This window comes from Lactuca serriola, chromosome 2 (genome assembly GCF_051521515.1).
Source record: "Lactuca serriola cultivar US96UC23 chromosome 2, Lser_US96UC23_V15, whole genome shotgun sequence".
Taxonomy (NCBI): Eukaryota; Viridiplantae; Streptophyta; class Magnoliopsida; order Asterales; family Asteraceae; genus Lactuca; species Lactuca serriola.
The window spans coordinates 71,981,771-72,002,554 of NC_136409.1; the positions used below are offsets into that span (position 1 = coordinate 71,981,771).

Sequence of the window (20,784 nt, forward strand, 5' to 3'; positions counted from 1 at the left end):
CAGCGAGGATCTGAATTCATTGAAGAACGCAAGGATTAATTAGAACCAAGGTACCCACCTATTTTCCTTATGTAACATCCGTAATTTCGGGTATGATAGTTCGTGTTTTAATTTTGAGGATTTGGGAGGGACTCGATGAGTCGTAGGTATGACTCGCCGAGTCACGTCGAGTTGATCACGTGGATTTAATGAGCGGACTTGACGAGTCCAAGTATGGACCCGCCGAGTAGGTACTGGGCAGAGAAAACCCTAAGTTTCGGGGTTGGAGCCTATTTAAAGGAACTTATGACCTTGGATGCGCCTCATATCTCCTGTGAGAAACCCTAAATCGCCATTGGAGCCAAGGGAGAGTTCTTGTGATGAAATCAAGTAATTTTGGAATGATTTGCAAAGGAAGAGAATGGATTCTGCTAGAAGGACCAAAGAAGGTTGTTGTTCTGAGACATCCAAGCAAGGATCTCCATTCTGAGGTAGTATTTCGCCCCTTCCTTATGTTTTGTGTAGAATCCTTGAATCTAGGGTTTTCTTTACCCTTTCTTGGATTGTATATGATGCATATGAGGTCCCAATGTCGAAAAGATATTAGATCTGGACCTTAAGAGGTTCAGAGAGTCCCAATCTTCCAGCTTTTTGCAGTTCCATTGGAGTTATGAAGCTAGGATGCCATTTTTAGAACTATTTCGCCATATAAAGCCATATATACATTGCATGAGTATAAAGACCAGACCTTTATGTGATCATTGGGTGTTAGAAGGTCAGATCTATAAGTTAGAGAAAAAGATATGACCTCAGAAGGTCATTTGAGTGTTGCCATGAGGGAACTCGCCGAGTCCATAAGAGGACTCGACGAGTCGAGTCGGGTTGCCCCGCGATTCATGACCAATGGTAACCCGTCGAGTGAAAGGTTAACTCGACGAGTCGAGTGAGGCCTTAGGAGGATTCAGAGGACACGCATGGACTCGCCGAGTCACCCGAGTGCACTCGACGAGTCTGTTCAAGGTTTGACCGTTGACTAGAGATGACTTCAATTGACCTTAGGGTTTTGGTCAAACTGATTCAAGGGAGATCATGGAGGGGTAGAATGGTCTTCTACCCATTCTATAGAGATGAGGACAAGAGGAAGTATTAATTAGAAATGTTTTCCTTATGTGTTAGGAGGAGGCTCGATCGAGGTTATCAAGCCAGAAGGTTTACTAGGCATCATGTGAGGTGAGTCTTCTCACTATACTTTACCTAGAGTGGTAATTATGTGTGACCGGAAGGTCTTATGTGCTATGATGAGTATGTGGTGTATGTTGTTATATGATATGTATGTGCTATGTTATGTTATGATTATTATGATATGGACAGGAAGGTCAATGGTGTATAGGCCGGAAGGTCAAGATGATACAGACCGGAAGGTCAGAGAAGTGGGATCGGAAGGTCTATCAGGATTATGGGACGTTAGTCCCCTGAGACGCATTGACCGGAAGGTCTTGTAGAGTTGTAGCCTTTAGTGGCGTATGTGTTGTATGGGGTATTTTTGGGAACTCACTAAGCATTTATGTTTACCGTGTTGTGTGATATACGTTTCAGGTACTAGCGAGGATCGCGGGAAAGCGTCGGCATGATCTGTACACACTGATGAAGATCCATGTGTTTGAGATTCTGGGATATGATTTCAGAGATAACATTTGATTGAATGAGTTTTGAAATTATTTTATGAAATTTACTATGTTTGGAATGAAAAATTGTCTTTTAGCTTTTACGTCGTTACAAGTTGGTATTAGAGCCTTGGTTTGAGGGATTCGGATGCACCTTCGGGTGTAACTGAACTCAAACTGAGGATTTGAGGAAGTTTTCATAAAAGAAACAATTTTTCTAAAAGAATAAAAGATTTTGAGAAAAGCAGGATGAATGGTGTGTACGATCAGTCAGCGCCCAAGCGGTGGTTTCCCAAAATACCCTTACATTATGTGTTATGAGATATTATGTGATATTCTATGTATGCTATAGTAGGCTAGGTATTCATATTAGGACTAGAGTGGCCTGATTTGTGATGCCTTAGCCTAGGAGATTGCTGCTGCTATAAGATGCCTCCAGAGTGAGTAGGTAGCAGTGAGGAGAATTGTGAGGGTTCTATCGAAGGGTAGCATGTGCTTAGCGAGAAGTAGGGTACTTGTGATCTAGGATCCTAGGAGGAGGACTTCGAGTGAATGTTGATGCAGTATGGACGGTAGTATAGGGCCCGTACTACTGGAAACATCGGATTAGTGAGCAGTCCAAGTAAGAATCCTTAGGGTACTAAGGAACAAGTAGGTTTGGGTGATAGAGTGCGAGTATACTCGATCGAGTCTCTGGTATCCTTGTGTTGTGTTTCAGAGACCTCATGGTGGGTACACGTCACACACCAGAGAGCAACGGAGTTAGCGATGACGAGGTTCGCAGGACAATTCATGATGAGGTGGTTGCGACCATGAGAGAGGTCATAATCGAGATGTTTAGGTCTATTGGGACCACGTTGATTGAGACGTTTGATGAGCGATACGCTGTTGTTTCGGAGGCTGCTGCTGCTGCAGTCACCGCAGTTGTCGCAACTGCTAGGCCGCAAGGGGGGTGACTTGTTGTTGTACCGGGAGCTCAGCAACACGAAGCCACCAGGGTTTGATGGGACAGGGTCCGATAGCCGCGAGAGGCGATATCATGGTTCAAGTACCATGATTGGTAGCAGATCGAGAGGTGATGTCATGGATCGAGTACCATGATTGGTGGCAGATTGAGAGGTGGTGTCATGGTTCGGGTACCATGATTCGTAGCAGATAATGCTTGTACCGCTTTCTAGTTATTTCGTCAAGAATGATTAGGCCGAGATTGGATGCGATAGAGTATGGGGCCCAAGGGCCAGACTGAATGAGTTTTGATGAGGCATACCTTGAGAGCGAAATTGGTTTAGTTCCGAGGAATCCGTGATGAGATGGTAGTGGGAGTCGCAAGACTCAAGGATAAGTAAGGATGATGTTTTATGGGGGATTGTGGTCCGAGTTGAACAATCAGCCGATAGTGGAAATGTTGCTTTCTGTGACTTAAGTGGTGCTATTTCTGTTCCCGGTGGGGAAACGTAAGAGGTATTGAGGTTTCGGTTTCTGAGCTGGGGGTGAACCTTGTGGGGTAGCATCGATAGCGATCTTCCAGTAGGGTGGCTAGGCAGTATGTCTACCATAAAGTAGTAGTATAGCATGAACCAGTTGTCAGTAGGTAATTACATGGTCAAGAGCAAGGTGATACCCCACTTGAGTATTGTAGAGTATGTGTTAGCCGCAGCGTCGGGCGATCACGAGGAGTATATCGGGGCGGTATCCCTTATGGTTTATGCTGGATATCGAGTATGGGAGTGAAGTCCTTGCTCTTATGGTAATTTATGTGATGGAACGATGGTTTGGGAGTCGGGGATTAGGAGTATGATGATTCATTATTTCCGAACTAAGAGTCAGGATTTTTACTGGACAGTCGAGATGTCTGGTAATGGATTGGTATGAGATTCAGAATGATTAGAGGCAGTCATGATGAGAAGTTTCTGAGGATTTCATCAGAAATCCGAGATATTGGAGTTGCTTAATCTCCATCGGGGAGATTATCGCACGTTGCATTGCACCTTCCAAGGGTAAGTGTGATGTTTCCAGCGGAAACAGTCTGTGAGATAGATTGTTAGTGCGCCAATTGGTGATGGTCTGAACCCTGAGTGGAGGAGAACCGGGTACTTTATTGAGGGGATCTGATATTTGTTCAAATGCGGTTAGAGATCTAGATATAGAGATCTGCGGTTCAGGTTCATGAGATCATAGGTATTGGTGGTCGAGGCGAGATGTAGAGCGAGATAATGCATGTAGTGTATGTTGAGAACGGATGAGTGTCTCCACGGCAAGTAGCCATTGGTGGAAGACCTTGAGGTGGTTCGGAAATTCTTTGAGATTACTATGGTGAACTCGAGATGGTTGGCTCGTAAGATTAGCCCGGCAGTGGAGAGAATTCTGGTTCATTGTATGGGCTTTTATGCGGTTCGGGAAAGGGCAGGAACTGATTAAGCAACAACTTCGAGATCATTATGAGTATTATTGCATGAGTTTTGAGCTATATAGAAGGAAGTTTTGAATTGTCGTCAACATGTTCTGGGTCATTGGCGATTCCTTCATATTTCAATTGAGAGTTGGGATACTCCATAGTGGCGTGTGATGAAAGGAAAATTTGTTGTGAGATTTTAAGGGAATGCATGGGTGTATCTGTGAATGATGAAGGAGATAAGGGGTTGAGGCAGTACATCATGAGGTTCTGTGGTAATTTGAAGCGATATCCGAGTATGATGACCTGAAGTTTAGAATAGTTTTGAGTCTTGGGTTGAGACTGCAAGTGGCGTATTGAGTATCTGCGGTACTAGTGGGAGCCCTTGGGTATTGGCATCAGGAGGGATTATTTAAGAATGAGGATTTCAGTGGGGAGAGGTGTCTTGGTTATGGTGGTTGTCGATAGGAATAATGACTTGTAATTTGGATGAGTGTGGGCACCTATCCATGTTAGTCCGCGGGGCATGAGTTAGTGGACGCAAGGTGGCGTTAACGTGAGAATAAGATGGTAGGGATAAGTCAGAGGTTGTTGTGATGCTACGGGAAGTCGTAGTACTAACTAGTCAGAGGTTGTTGTGATGCTACGGGAAGTCGTAGTACTCACTAGTCAGAGGTTGTTGTGATTCTATGGGAAGTCGTAGTACTCACTAGTTAGAGGTTGTTGTGATGCTACGGGAAGCCGTAGTACTCACTAGTCAGAGGTTGTTGTGATGCTACGGGAAGCCGTAGTACTCACTAGTAAGAGGTTGTTGTGATGCTACGGGCAGCCGTAGTACTCCCTAGTCAGAGGTTGTTGTGATGCTACGGGGAGCCGTAGTACTTGCTAATTAGAGGTTGTCGTGATGCTACGGGGAGCCGTAGTACTCACTAGTTAGAGGGAGGTTGTTGTGATGCCACGGGGAGCTGTAGTACTATTGAGTCAGCAAGAGGTGGTTATGAGGAAGTACTCTTTGATCAAAGCACGACGCAGAAGAGTTTTGGGTGAGGTTAGCCCTAATAGTTGAGTTTTGGGAGCCTGGCGGTCGAACCAGGAAAGAGACTGGGGTCCCCATATTTTTCGGGAATCGTTAACTTCTGACTTGAGTGGTGGTTGTCGCATCATGAGGGAATTGGAAAAAAGTGGTATTCGTGCGGATTGCAGGTTGAGTCATGAGATGATTGTTTCATTGGGACAAGTGGTTCCAACTTTGGGTTGGACCAGACTCTCGAGTTTGAGTTTGGCTTTGGTAGTACGTTGAGTAGGCGAGAGGAGATTCTAGATTCTGAGGTAGATTATTGGTTGAGGGGTATTGTTGTCACCCGATATCTTAGACCCGAGTGAGGTCAGTTCGTTAGTACGGGAGATACCATGAGGTGCATGAGGCAAATGATTATTATTTCGGCTAAGGTCGAGGGTGAGACGATTTCAGTTGGGAGTATAGTATTCGTTGAGGTAAAGAGAACTTCGTGACTCGTGTGTCACTGGACCGAGATAGTTGATGTGAGAAGGAAGTCAGCGAGACATTTAGAATATGTTATCAGTAACCTTTGAAAGTTAATGGCTGGTTGAGAAATGACCCAGTACCTAGTGTGGAGTAGGGATCTTTGAGAGTAAGTTGGGGGTTTATGATTATAGATGTTAGAAGACATTGTGAAGGAGCATGATTACTTTCTTATATTTGGAAGTCAGAAGGGATATCTTAGTGGCAAAGGGGCCGGTTTTGTTTCGAATTTAGGAATTCCTAGTCGGGTTCAGGCATTCAGGGAGGAAGATGTCGTTTTGGTGTGAGATCCTTTCAGTGGTGCTTTTCGGGTGTTTGGTTTCTGTATATGTGGTTTGAGAAGCGATTTCGAGGGCGAAATCAAATTAAGTGGGGGAGATTTGTAACATCCGGAATTTCAGGTATGATAGTTCGTGTTTTAATTTTGAGGATTTGGGAGGGACTCGACGAGTCATAGTTCTGACTCGCCGAGTCACGTCGAGTTAATCACGTGGATTTAATGAGCGAACTCGACGAGTCCAAGTATCGACTCGCCGAGTAGGTACTGGGCAGAGAAAACCCTAAGTTCCGGGGTTGGAGCCTATTTAAAGGAACTTATGACCTTGGATGAGCCTCATATCTCCTGTGAGAAACCCTAAATCGCCATTGGAGCCAAGGGAGAGTTCTTGTGATGAAATCAAGTAATTTTGGTGTGATTTGCAAAGGAAGAGAATGGATTCTGCTAGAAGGACCAAAGAAGGTTGTTGTTCTGAGACATCCAAGCAAGGATCTCCATTCTGAGGTAGTATTTCGCCCCTTCCTTCTGTTTTGTGTAGGATCCTTGAATCTAGGATTTTCTTTACCCTTTCTTGGATTGTATATGATGCATATGAGGTCCCAATGTCGAAAAGATATTAGATCTGGACCTTAAGAGGTTCAGAGAGTCCCAGTCTTCCAGCTTTTTGCAGTTCCATTGGAGTTATGAAGCTAGGATGCCATTTTTAGAGCTATTTCGCCATATAAAGCCATATATACGTTGCATGAGTATAAAGACCAGACCTTTATGTGATCATTGGGTGTTAGAAGTTCAGATCTATAAATTAGAGAAAAAGATATGACCTCAAAAGGTCATTTGAGTGTTGCCATGGAGGGAACTCACCAAGTCCATAAGAGGACTCGACGAGTCAAGTCGGGTTGCCCCGCGATTCGTGACCAGTGGTAACTCGTCGAGTGAAAGGTTAACTCGACAAGTCGAGTGAGGATTTAGGAGGATTCAGAGGATACGCATAGACTCGCCGAGTCACCCGAGTGCACTCGACGAGTCTGTTCAAGGTTTGACCGTTGACTAGAGATGACTTCAGTTGACCTTAGGGTTTTGGTCAAACTGATTCAAGGGAGATCATGGAGGGGTAGAATGGTCTTCTACCCATTCTATAAAGATGAGGACAAGAGGAAGTATTAATTAGAAATATTTGCCTTATGTGTTAGGCGGAGGCTCGATTGAGGTTATCAAGCCAGAAGGTTTACTAGGCATCATGTGAGGTGAGTCTTCTCACTATACTTTACCTAGAGTGGTAATTATGTGTGACCGGAAGGTCTTATGTGCTATGATGTGTATGTGGTGTATGTTGTTATATGATATGTATGTGCTATGTTATGTTATGATTATTATGATATGGACAGGAAGGTCAACGGTGTATGGGCCGGAAGGTCAAGATGATACGGACCGGAAGGTCAGAGAAGTGGGATCGGAAGGTCTATCAGGATTATGGGACGTTAGTCCCCTGAGACGCATTGACCGGAAGGTCTTGTAGAGTTTTAGCCTTTAGTGGTGTATATGTTGTATGGGGTATTTTTGGAAACTCACTAAGCATTTATGTTTACCGTGTTGTGTGATATGCGTTTCAGGTACTAGCGAGGATCGCGGGAAAGCGTCGGCATGATCTGTACACACTGATGAAGATCCATGTGTTTGAGATTCTGGGATATGATTTCAGAGATAACATTTGATTGAATGAGTTTTGAAATTATTTTATGAAATTTACTATGTTTGGAATGAAAAATTGTCTTTTAGCTTTTACATCGTTACACCTTATCCTTAACCAACCACTCGGAATCCGAATTTCGGGATGAAATTCCCTCTATCAGGGGATGATGTGACATACCGAAATCTCTCTCCATAAGTCAGACTTGTTTCCACTATCTGTTACTGTGTTTAGAGGTCAGTTTGAGGGTCTCTAAGCCTAGTGCACTCAAGGGTTGAATGTTGGGAAGCGTTATCTGAGTATCAATAGTTTGCACTCGAACTTGGAACACCCTCAAAGGGAGTTCACAGCCGCAAACTATGTTCACGGCCATGAACCCATGTTTGGGCCATGAACCACCCTCTATATATATATATATATATATATATATATATATATATATATATATATGTGTGTGTGTGTGTGTGTGTGTGTGTGTGTGTGTGTGTGAGCGTGTGTGATTCACACATTTTTCTCCTTATTTCTTAAAGCTCCAACCGTGAACATCCCCATTCTCTCTCAACTACCTTCAACCGTGAACACTCTTAAAGGCCTCAAAACGTAAGTATTTCATTCCTTACTTGTTCATGCTTAGAAACCCCTTGATTCTAGCCTTGATTGATCACTTTTTCATCACCATCTTTATGATCTTAAAAGTTCACGGTCGTGAACCCTTCATAGGGTTGTGAACCCTTCATATATGGTCATAAACCCTTCAAATGTTCATGAATGGGCTGTAAACTCTTCATGCGTTTATTGGTCGTGAACACATCTTGAGCCGTAAACCCTTCATGTGTTCATGGACCGAGAACACATCTTGGGTCGTGAACCAATGGTGGTTTGGCCGTGAACTCCATTTCATCCCTCATTCTTGGTTCTAACACTTCATTGCAAGTGTTCCTACATTCTAAGGGTGTTTCCTATGATCATTAGTGGTCTTAGACACTAATTTTAGGCCTATACATGTTAATATGTGCTTAATAGGACCGTACTGTGCTCGGGACTTCACTTAGCATACCAAGCATCCTATCCTTGTCATTTATTCAAGTCATTCACAATTAGGTGAGTTCATACCCCCATATTTTACAAGCTTTTTAATGTTTTTAGGGAGGGGGAATACAAATAAAAGCACAAGTAATCTTGTGTTTAAAAATATAATTTGGTTTGTTATATTTTTCCTATCATTAGCACACATCGAACGTGGAACTTACTAAACAAGATAAACATCGTTATTACTAGACTTGAAATCAATTTTAGAAAACATGTTAAGATACAAACGTTACAAGTACAATTTTTAAACAAGGAAACAAACATATGAATTATGAAATAAAAGATACTATTTTATAAGGATTCATGTTAATAACAAAAAGGGTTTTCATAGTATTATTCGTGAAATCGTTGAGAGAACTACAATGTGAGATACGTCTTCTGGGAAGTCTACCCCTTGTAACCAGAGTCTCCTGGAGGGAGAGCGTGAGTTTGTGTATAGATCTATACGGGAGTGACAATCCCGCAGCCTAACTATTAGCTACAGTCAACCTAGGGTGACAAACTTCATTCAGTTCACGACGTCCGAAGTACGTCGTCATGTTTATCGTCCATAGTATGGTTATAAGAACTCACTGGGGAAACAACGACTCGTTCACGTAATAATGTACTTAACAATCAGTCATCAGGGTTAATAACTAGGGGATTACTTAGTATATACATCATGGTGATACGAAATTAATCTTCGACATGCAGTGGGATGTGTGACTTCCGCCTCATTCCCTGTTCCTTGTTTGGTTGTGGGTTTAGGGCAGAATCACCCAATCAACTGTCTGTTCGATCTTTATCTCTATAACTCGTATGTACTAAGTGAACACCGGAGTGTATTAACAACACTTTCAGAATAAAGAACAACACATTTTCTACTAGTTTTATTTACGTAATAAAACTACTATATATCATTGGTGGTAGCCAGGGTTTTCAAACAAAACAATGCCAAAACAACATAAGTATGGTAGATACTCGTACTCTTCGATTTGGAACAAATAATTAAATAACTTACACTTAGGGAAAATATAGGATTTTCCAGGGTAAAAATCAGTACTTTACAAACAATGGGATTATTATTCACTTAACAAATATTCATTATTAATTCTATAATTCCTTAGTTTATGCAATCAGGTTACGTGTGAAGAATATCCGGTAGACTGTGGAATGTGTGGTTTCCGCCTCATTCCCTGTTTCTTGTTTGGTTGTGGGTTTAGGGCAGATCCACACAATCAACTGTCTGTTCGATATTGGTTTATACATAACTAGTATGAACTAAGTAGTCATAGAAGGAATGGGTTAATCATGCTTTTAATAAGAAAATATTGGATTTTCTTGAAGGACATTATCAATAGATATCAAAGGACCAGAACAGTTAAATATGTAAGTATCTAGTGAATACTTCAGGGTTATATACATAAGGATCCCGCAACCAATGGAATGTTTGGCCTCCGCCTCATTTCATGTTCCTTGTTTGGTTGTGGGCTTGAGGCAGAACCTGCCAATCGATTGTTTGTTCGATCTGGATTGTATATGATTTGTATACACTAAGTACTCGCAGGAAGAAGTAGTAAGAATCATTTGTTTTTACTTAACATTCGTTACATAAGAAAATATAAGGTTTTCTTGAGAAACACAACGCACTTTCCGAAAGAACACAGAACAGTTTTCTAAAACAAAACGCTTATGAACTCAGCAGCTTAATGCTGATACTCTTTTAAAACCCACTTGTATTCTCAGGACATTAGTAGAGAGGTACACGCCCCGGGTTCAAGAAGATGGAGCATAGTAGCTTCGAGTCTTTACTTGTATTTACTTTTCAAATCAGTTAGGCCTGGCAATCGTGTCGTGTTCGGGTTAGCGTGTCGCGGGTTGGTGGGTTGGCGGGTCAAAATATGCCAACCCAAACACGACCCATTTAAATATACAGGTCACGAGTTGGCGGGTTTGGAACATAAACTCATATATGACCCGCCAACCCATTTATTTATACAGGTTGGCGGGTTCGTAGGTTAGATTTGGGGTTGTGGGTCCGAATTTTAGACATTTAAGTCTTAAACATCCAAATAAAAATTAAAAACATTCATAGAAACAGGTTACAGACTTAGCCTTATACGTTACGACTTACAACCTTACACCATCCACCACGAGTCAAAATGTCGAAATAGTCAAATGGTCTATGAATCAATGGTATATATTATATAATAGTTATTAAATATTAATACTTGATACATAAATACATTTAAAAATAAAATAACTTTTTTTGTTAAGAATATAAACGGGTTGGCGGGTCAACCCGTTTATTTTTTGAGAAACTCATATATGACCCGTTTAATAAACAGGTTGGCGGGTTGACGGGTTAGCGGGTTGTTGGGTTGAAAAACTCAACCCAAACTCATCTATTTCATGTCGTGTCGCAGGTCGTGTTGCGGGTCGTGTCGAGAATTGTCAGCCCCAAAGTCAATAGTATATGAATCAAATGTAATATAAACATTATACTATTAATACAATGATTGTTGATGCTTTGATTACTATTATTCAATCGTTGTGATATTGTACATGACGTCCTCCGCCCCCGAACGTTTCCGCAGTTCCGGTTTGGGGGTATGACAGTTGTATTAGATATTTTCCTGATTTTAAGTGACATGGTACATTTATTAAATTGGTAAATATTTAAAAGCATAAATTACAGTTTTGGTCCTTTTAGTTTGGTGAAATTGATAATCTTGGTTCTTAAGTTAAAAAAGTAATAGGTTGCATTCTTATGGTTTTAACAAATTAAAGTTTGAAAAACTATTTTACCCTTTCTTATATTTTTTTCTTCTTTATTCTTTTATACTCTAACAATATTAAACTGAAAAACTCTCACCCTACCCCATCCACCCCCACACATCATTGTCAATACTTCGTCCACCAACACCTCATCTCCGATCACTAACACTCTAGTTCCCTCCACCGTCCACCAACACTTGTCTTTCTTTTCTTTGGTTGGAGTTGCACAATATTAGATAAAAAAGATCCATGATAAGTTTTTACGTCATTTTCATTCATCTGATTTTAAGCATCAATATTTGACTTTTACTCTGATTTCTTCCCAAATGGATAGATATTGGATATTCCTTTCAAATTTTGTGAGCTATGGATTTAATTACCTAGATTGCTTCAATTGAAATTCACCATCTTTCTCACTTGTGATGTGAATTTAGAAAGAAAAAATAAAAAAGCTGACCTTTGATTGTGTGTGGAGAGATCCATATCCGTATCCAAATAACATGTGTAAGTGAGAAGAAGGTAGTGGGAGGTGTGTGATAAATGTTTTGTACACCAAGTTGGGGACCCCACCAAGTTGTCAATTTAAATTACTTTATTTGCTATACACTTATTGTTATCCATCTTTCGTGAGTTGTCTTCATCAAACTTTATAAATTAAATTTGAAACTAATTTTGGTTTTCTACATAATACTATTTTTTAAACAAAATACAATTAACACCTCAAAAAATCCACCAATACTAATCTTCGAATTGTGAGATAAAACCAAGGTGAAGGAAGTCATGACTCATGATGACGAGATTCAAACATAAAACAAAAACATGATGACATTAATCCGCATAATATCCATCATATACACCCTAAGTCGGAGCTTATTGTTTGGATGATGACGTCAGCTGTCTCAAATTGTATTTTGCCAATTCCTTGTACTTCTCTACCACGCCAATACAGCACACAGTCTACACAAACAAATCCACAACACACTCACTTCTTATCATAAAAGCATGTAACACTAGAGAAAATAAAAATTAAAAAAAAAAAAAAAAAAAAAAAAAAAAAAAAAAAAGTTACATAAATGGTCCTTGTGTTTCACAAAAAGTCACTACTTCATTCCCTTTTTTCCTTAGAGTAAATTACACGAATGGTCCCTATGGTTTGTGATAATTTGCATGTTTGCTCCCTAACTTATTTTTTAAACTCGGAAGGTCCATACAGTTTGTTTTTTGTTGTGTGTTTGGTCCCTGTCTTATGTAAAAAGACTATTTTGCCCTTGATTTTTTAATTTATTTAAATAAACACACTCCCAACCCCACTTCCACCTCACCTTACCTACCTCACTTTATTTAAATAAATTAAAAAATCAAAGGCAAAATAGTCTTTTTAGGTAAAATAGGGACCAAACGCGCAACAAAAACAATCTGTAGGGACCTTCCGAGTAAAAAAATAAGTTAGGGACCAAACGTGAAATTACCACAAACCATAGGGACCATTTGTGTAATTTACTCTTTTCGTTATAACTTATAGCCACAGGACCATGCTTGTAACGAAAATAAAAAATTAGGGACTGATGTGGTGACTTTTTGTAAAGTATGGGGACCATTTATGTAATTTTATCAAACAAAAATAAAGAAAAACACAGCCGCTTTTCATCTATCAATTTAACTAATAAAGTATTTCCCATCTCTTAGACCATTTACTTATTTTTTGAATTTTGACCATTCAAAAAAAGCATTTTACGCTGTTATCCGGTTTTGTTTGGTATCAGTATTTTTTTTAAACTTTTTTAGTAACATTTTTAAACTATCATACAACCCTTGTTAAACTTTGTATGCTACCTAGGAATGTTGAAAAAATGTAAGTAAAAAGTTTTAAAAGATTTGAAACGTTATAAGTAATAGAGTAAACTACACGAATGGTCCCTATGGTTTAGGGTAATTTACGCGCTTGGTCCCTACCTTATTTTTTTTAACTCGGAAGGTCCTTACTGTTTTTCTCTGTTACACGCTCGGTCCCCACTATTTATTTTTGTTAAACGCTTGGTCCCTGTCTTACCTAAAAGACTATTATTTAAATAGAGAAAAATGGTGGGGTAAGTAAGGTAAGGTGAGGGGGTAGTGTTGGAGGTGTGTTTAGTTAAATAAATTAAAAAAATTAAGGGCAAAATAGTATTTTTAGGTAAGACAAAGGCTGAACGTGTAACAAAAACAAATAATAGGGACCTTCCGAGTTAAAAAAATAAGTTAAGGACCAAACGCGCAAATTACCCTAAACCATAGGGACCATTCATGTAATTTACTCTAATTAATAATTTGTGGTTTTACCTTGGCAATTTGAACTACAATTGTCCTTTCAGGATTGGTGAGATCAACTTTGTGTGGTTCAGGAACCGATTTTGCAACCGCATCGATAATTTTCATTTTCTCAAAACCACTATTTGCACGCGCCTCACATAAAACTGCAAACTGTACAAAAAATTATTTATTTATTTATTTATTATTAAGGAATTGTAGTTTGAAAAATATATTGTAGTTTGGACTTTTCTTCTTAATTTTTTATTAAAAAAGTGACAATTACTTTGTATTTAGATGGCGTTGTAATAGTTGGCTTTATTTTACAAAGTGGAATGTTGTAATAGCAAGTAAGAATTGTGAAAAATCTACTCTAATAAATAAAATTTTTTTTTGTGTTTGCTACATGTGATACTCTCATTCATTTTGCCATATGTCATTTTGTGGTTGATTTAAATTAAACTTTTTCCACATGTCATATTTTAGGGGTTTTTTTTTCCCATTTTATAAAATTCCACATAGTATTTAAATATAATAATAATTGTAATAAATGTAATAATAAATAGGGGAATTATGCAGAAAAGTACCATTATTTTGGGAAAATTTTGATAAAGTGCTAAAAAAATTTTGAACAGAAAACTCATGATTATTTTATATTTTGCTCAAATTAATGAAAAAAGTCCTTATTTTTCTTTAACAGGAAATGACAGATTATCGTGTAAAATTAATCAAAAAAAATTAGGACTTTATCAAAAAATTTACTAAAATAATGGGACTTTTCTGCATATTTCCCTAATAAATAGATATCAATTTCATTAATACAACTTTCTTTCTAATTTCAAAATTCCTAAGTTGAATCCCAATTATTTCCTTTGTTTTTTTATTTAAATTTAAAAGAGAAAGGAGCCCTTGAATTTCAATAATTCAATATTTTGCTCATTCTCCTTATAAACTCAAGCTTCCTAAATGTTTAGACCTTTATATTTAACTTTTTTTTAATAAAAGATTAAAAGCACATTGCTAATTTTTGTGGTTAGCCAATATAAATAATGGAAATTAGTCAAATTACCTTGTATGGTGTTTCTGTTTCTTTGGGAAAGTATTGAGCAATTAAAGGTTTAATTGCTCTTGAAATCTCTTCTTCTGATGCATAGCATGACACTTCTATAGGTAATATTCTTAAAATAAACCTGAGAACAATATTTAAAGATTAAACGAAATAAAAGAACAGCAATATATCGATTAAAATATGTTTACTTTTTTTTTGTTAGTTTTCATCAAGACTCACACATATCACTAGGAAGAACAATCAACAATGTATGCCTTTTGTGTTGTTTCTTTTTTACTTAATGCAAAAACAACTTAATAAAGAAAGTAAGGGAAAAAATAACAATAAATAACATTTAACCTATTTTTTTACAAATTTATGCAACAAACTTTTAATCGGTTATGTAGATCACCTTATTACATCAATTGAAAAAAAATGAAAAGTTGTTGCATAAATAAGTACTTAAAAAGGGTTAATGTCATAAAAGACCTTGTATTTTGTGTTTTTTTTCAGATTAAGCCTCAAATTTACTTTTTGCCTGAAAAAGACCTTGTATTTTTTTCCTTTTTTCCGATCTAGATCTTTTAGTCATTTTTTTCCAAACAAAATCTAAAACGTGATGGTTTTTTCAAGAAAACTAAAAAAGTTGAGAGCTTATTTGGAAGCATTTAGAAAGTTGAGGGTTTTTTCGGCAAAAAATATATAGTTGAGGGCTATTTTGGAAAAAAGAAAACATACAAGGTCTTTTTCAGGCAAAAAATAACTTTGAGATTTAATCTGGAAAAAACACAAAAGATAAGATCTTTTACGAAATTAACCCGAAAAAACCTCAATTTTATTTTCTTCTTGAAAAAGACCTTGCATTTTTTAAAATTTTTCGGATCTGGCCCTTTTAATCATTTTTATTTTTGGGAAATCTCTGATAAAGTCTCAATATTTTGGTTCAATTTACGTCTTAATCCCAACATTTATTTTTTGAAAAGAAAAATCCCGAATGCCCGATTATATCATTTTATACGATAATCTGATGTCATTTTCTGTTGAAAAAAAATGAAGGACTATTTCATTAATTTTAGCAAAATATAAAATACTCAGGACCTTTCTGTTCAAAAAACAAAAGTTTAGATTAAACTGTAAACTGACCCAAAATATTGGGATTGTTTCAGAGATTTCCCTTTTTTTCGGTTGTAAACGTGAGGGTTATATTCAGAAAAAAAAAAAAAAAAAAAAAAAAAAAAGTTGAGGGCTTTTTCGGAAAAAAGAAAAAATACAAGTTCTTTTTAAGTCAAAAAGAAAACACAAAATATACGGTTTTTTTATTCAAAAAAAATAACAATAATAATTTAGAAAATTAACCTGGCCATGTGTTTTTTTGTTTCAGCAGCAGTTGTTATCATACGTTGTGCAATTTCTTTAGGGCTTGGATCTTCATCTCTTTTACGCATTTGAACAAACACTACACCATTGCATCCAGAATCAAGGTAGTTGAAACGCCTCTGTTATTAAAAAAAAATTAATTTTTTTTAAAAAAAAAATGTTGTACATAATGATATTGCTTTTATCTAGTTGTTTCAGTTTTTGAATAAAAGTAAACTTACCTTGCTTTTGTCTTTCAACTCTTCAAGTTCATCTTCAATTAACCTATCAACAGACTTTTCCTCCACTTTCCTTTTCACAACTTCTTCACATTTCAAATCACTTGTTTCTACACGTTGTTTCTTTTCTTGTTGCTTTTCAGTTTCATCATCTTCAACACCATTTTTATCATCTTCATCTACTTTCTCATTTGTTTCATTCTCAACTTCTTTAACGGAGATAGAATTTTCATGATTCTTCTCATTAGAAACTAGTGAATCTTTATCTACTTTTTCATTGTTTTCATCATCGTTATTATTGTCATCTTCAGAATCAGAATAAGTGAATTTAATCTTTTTATTTGTTGGTTTGTTTTGTGGCATTGAGACTTTGTGCTTCACATCTGAGTCTTTTCCCTCGAGTAGCTCTTCGTAAAACTGGAATATAAGAAAAAGAAAGTAAAGAAAAGATTAAATTAAATTTCTGATGTTACATGTGTTAATGGAATAGAATAAGACAATTTTTATTTGTGTAATATTAATGGCGTGAATCCTTTTTTTTTAATTTCATGATTTTATGCATTTACAATATCAATTATTGTAGATAAATGGAAAATATGTTTTTATTATGATCTTATTTGGGCGTTAATGAGCTTTTATAATGTTTGATATTTCGTTTTTTGTATATAAATTTTTTATTAATTATAATAAAAATAATATCTCATAATCTTGATTGGCTTTGAATGAGCTTTTGTAATGTTTGATAATTTATTTTTCTAGATAAAGAATGGCTAAAATTATATAATCTCTACATATATATAAAAAGTTCATCTGAAAATTCATTCCATTCCTACAAAACAAAGATGAGTATGAACGTCTATAAGCCTACTATTTCATGGCAAAAATAAAGTACAAAGCTTTGTTACAAAAAAGAAAAGAGAAGAACTTTGATTCTTCATGCCAAAAGGACCAGTTTTCAACTTCAAAATTTATATGAAAAATCACATATGAACTATTAGAAAGTGCTAAAGTAAGAGCTATTTGATAGGCATTATAACTTCATACAATATCCAGTTTATATTCAAAAGGAAATCATTATTTCAGAAGTCTAATTGCAACTCTTTCTATGGTAATAGTGGAGAATTAATCAATTGCAAGAAACCCTAGGAAAGCAAAGAAACAGAACATACAGATTCGATAACTTGAACAGCTTCCTGTGAAGCTTGGCGCTCCCTTCCACCATCACAAGTAATGAAGAACCCTTGAACTCCTGGACGCAACGGGTATGAACCCTTCTTCACTGCTTTCTGTACCAAATACACAACAGTTTCGCAAATTAAATGCTATTTTCCTTTGCAATTTACAAACAATTCATCTAAGAAAGGTATTTAGATGGAAAAACATCGCCATTAATGTGATATGAAGTCTCATATGCTTTCAAAATTAGAAGTAAATAGAGTGAAGAAGAGAGTACGTTGTTGGGACGATATTGTTGCTTCCTCTTCTTGTTCTCGGGATTCCCAGTGCCGGACTTCGGTTTGTTGTCGGTTCCCATTTTCAGGTTAGGGCTTCGATCGTGAGTCCGTTTCCGGCGGTTACGGTGGCTGCTAGTGCTAGTGCTGCACTCGGACGTCGAATACGGTTTTCTTCCAATGGTGAGTCAATAAGAAAGGATTCCATTCCACTGAGAATTTACCATGTTTGAAAACCAGGTCTGATGTAGCTTAATTGGACACTATTTAGCCCAATAATCATTCTTAGTCCATGTTTTAGCCCAAAGCATACAGGCCCAAATTATTTATTTCACATTCACATAAAACAAAATGTAGTCTTTTTGTAGTAATTAACTCCATATTTGCTTTTCAAATGAAGTAATTAGTAGGATATAAAAGGATTTTGGATTATATCTTATAAAATTTATGTTTTATTTGAAAAAAAGATGAGATTCGATAAAACTCTGTGATACTTTAGGTTTTTAAAATCCAAATGTATAATGGTGGAGTGATTATGGCTTCACACCAAATCTCCATCGGTAAATCATATTTTTCCTCTCCTTTCATTTTCAATCCTCCCAATTCACATCACATACCAACTCACAGTACATGAAAAAAGAATCCTTCAAACTCACGCCTTTTCGTACAAGTTATTATGCATATTGTACACTTAAATATTAGAGAAAAGAGAGTGGGAGTAGTGATTCCAAAAACCCGCTAAATCGTCAACTTTAGTTGTACTAGGCTGGTCGGTATCTTGTTCATGGCGGCACCACCAGTACCTTTTTCAAACCGCAACCATTTGTGGTCGACTCCGTCCACCTTAAAGGTAGAAATTAATGAAAAAAATTGTTATCAGTGCCCTATATATCATGTCTTTGTCATCATGTCTTGCTACCGTCTATGTTTTTCTTTTTAGTATGAATCATTGGCATCTCTCTCTCTCTCTCTCTCTCTCTCTCTCTCTCTCTCTCTATATATATATATATATATATATATATATATATATATATATATATATATGGGAAAAGTGAATATATGGTTGTCATGGATGTAATATTAGGTATAGAACCATCAGAATTGACTTCATTTTGATTAAAAAAACATAATTTTTTTCATTGTTATCTTCTTTCCATTGCTTTTGAGCTCATATTATTTCTGATTTCATAATTTATCCCTAATATCTATCTATTTTGAATGTGTTGTTTATATTAGACCTCTATTAGACTTTATAACTTTCTTTTTGATGTGTTATGGGAAGAAGTTTATTGGGTTTTCAATGATAAACTTCAATCTTTCGGTATAGTTTTCTATATTAAATTTGAATATGAAGACTTATAAGTAATTAATAATGTATTCTTGTACATGGTTTGTGGTGCAAAATTAAATATTTAAAACTCCATAAAAATATATACAAAGCCTATCATCTAGTCTTATAGAGGATACAAGATGGATGGTAGAGAGATTTTGTTGCATTTTGTTAAAACTATGTATTTTTTGATGGTTCTATACCTAATATTAGGTACATAACAGCCACATATTCCCTAAGCCTTATATATATATATATATATATATATATATATATATATATATATATATATATATATATATATATATATATATATATATATATATATATTCAGTATTCTGACTTTAGTATGCATGTGGTCGACCATAAGGTATCTCTATATCTCTCACCCTTCATTGGTGATTCATAATAGCAATCTTTGACGATTTGTTACCAATAAATGTACAACCAAAAATTGAATATTTTTCAAGCACAAAGAATGGAACCATATGGCGAGCATGTGACGGAGCTAAGCAAATTTAGTAAAATAATTTGTTGAAGATGTTGACACGTGCTCGAGTAACAACATGGTGCACCAAAAAGGGAGAAAACTTAGGAAGGTGGTAGATGGTGAAATTGTAGATTGAACCGCAATGAAGGGATCCCTTTCGATCATTAAGTGGCTAGTTGCCTTTGGTCGTTGGTGTAGCAAGAAAGTGCATCATAATAACATGTACAAGCTGATGCATATAGCCAAGTGGGCAAGGACGATCATGGATGACTGAGAATTTAGATCAAGATCAGAAGCATACATGCTCGTTTTTTGTCTATAAGGTTCTAACAATGTAATATGAAAGGTAGATGTTAGTATAAATACAAAAAAGCACAAGTCAGGACCATAATATTAAATCACCAAGACATAAAATAATCCATACCTAGATAATTGTTAGACCATCTTCTTCGGGACCGCCCATATATTATACAATCTATACTTCAATTATTAGTGTCCATTAAATTCTAATAACATCATACTTATGCCATTTAATTAAAAACTTCTAGATAGCCATAGTGGCATGTTTAACTTACAAAGCATATAATGCCCATATAAAGATTACTAATTTCTAACTTGTGTATCTCTATTATTAGAAATTGTAACAATCTCTCACTTGGGTATTATATGTTAGAAACTTTATTACATATTCTTTATCACCTTGTTAATTTTCATTTTATTTTCTTTAAAACAAAGTGTTCCATCTTATATGTAATTATCAAAACAGGGCGGCTTTGCTTATATCTTTAAAAGATGACTAAATTGCCACGATCAACATACCTACACACTTAGGTGTTGTTTGGTTTTTGGAAAAAAAAAAACTTCTTCAGACCTCTTATTGTTACACGGCGCAACACACGCGCAACACTTTTCATCTCGTAATTTTTTGTTTTTCAAACGTCTTCGGATTTAAGAACATCTACGCGTGTTCTTCTTGGCGCAACACTTGTTTTATCTCTTCCAAGCTCTTCTTCTTTTTTTTTCTTGCTAAAATATTGATTATATATTGCTGAAATCTTATTTCACATGTTTTTCCTTTTTTTGTTTATTCTTGTTGATTTTTTTCTTTTTTTATATTGAATAATAATAATTTGTTGAAGAAATATTAATATTTTATGCTAAAGTATCTTCATTTTTTGTTAAAATATTATTATTAT

General features: G+C 36.4%; 1 protein-coding gene across 1 annotated transcript; it reads right to left on the reverse strand.

Annotated features, from left to right (window-relative positions):
* Positions 1-12,019: 12,019 nt before the first annotated feature.
* On the reverse strand, positions 12,020-17,973 carry LOC145086375 (THUMP domain-containing protein). The gene is made up of 7 exons (XM_079024124.1): positions 17,771-17,973; positions 17,487-17,603; positions 16,321-16,734; positions 16,079-16,218; positions 14,744-14,864; positions 13,708-13,848; positions 12,020-12,345 (listed from the first exon to the last, which is right to left on the reverse strand). Exons 1-7 carry the CDS (start codon positions 17,849-17,851, stop codon positions 12,259-12,261), a joined length of 1,101 nt encoding a protein of 366 aa, XP_078880250.1. The 5' UTR covers positions 17,852-17,973; the 3' UTR covers positions 12,020-12,258.
* Positions 17,974-20,784: the final 2,811 nt, after the last annotated feature.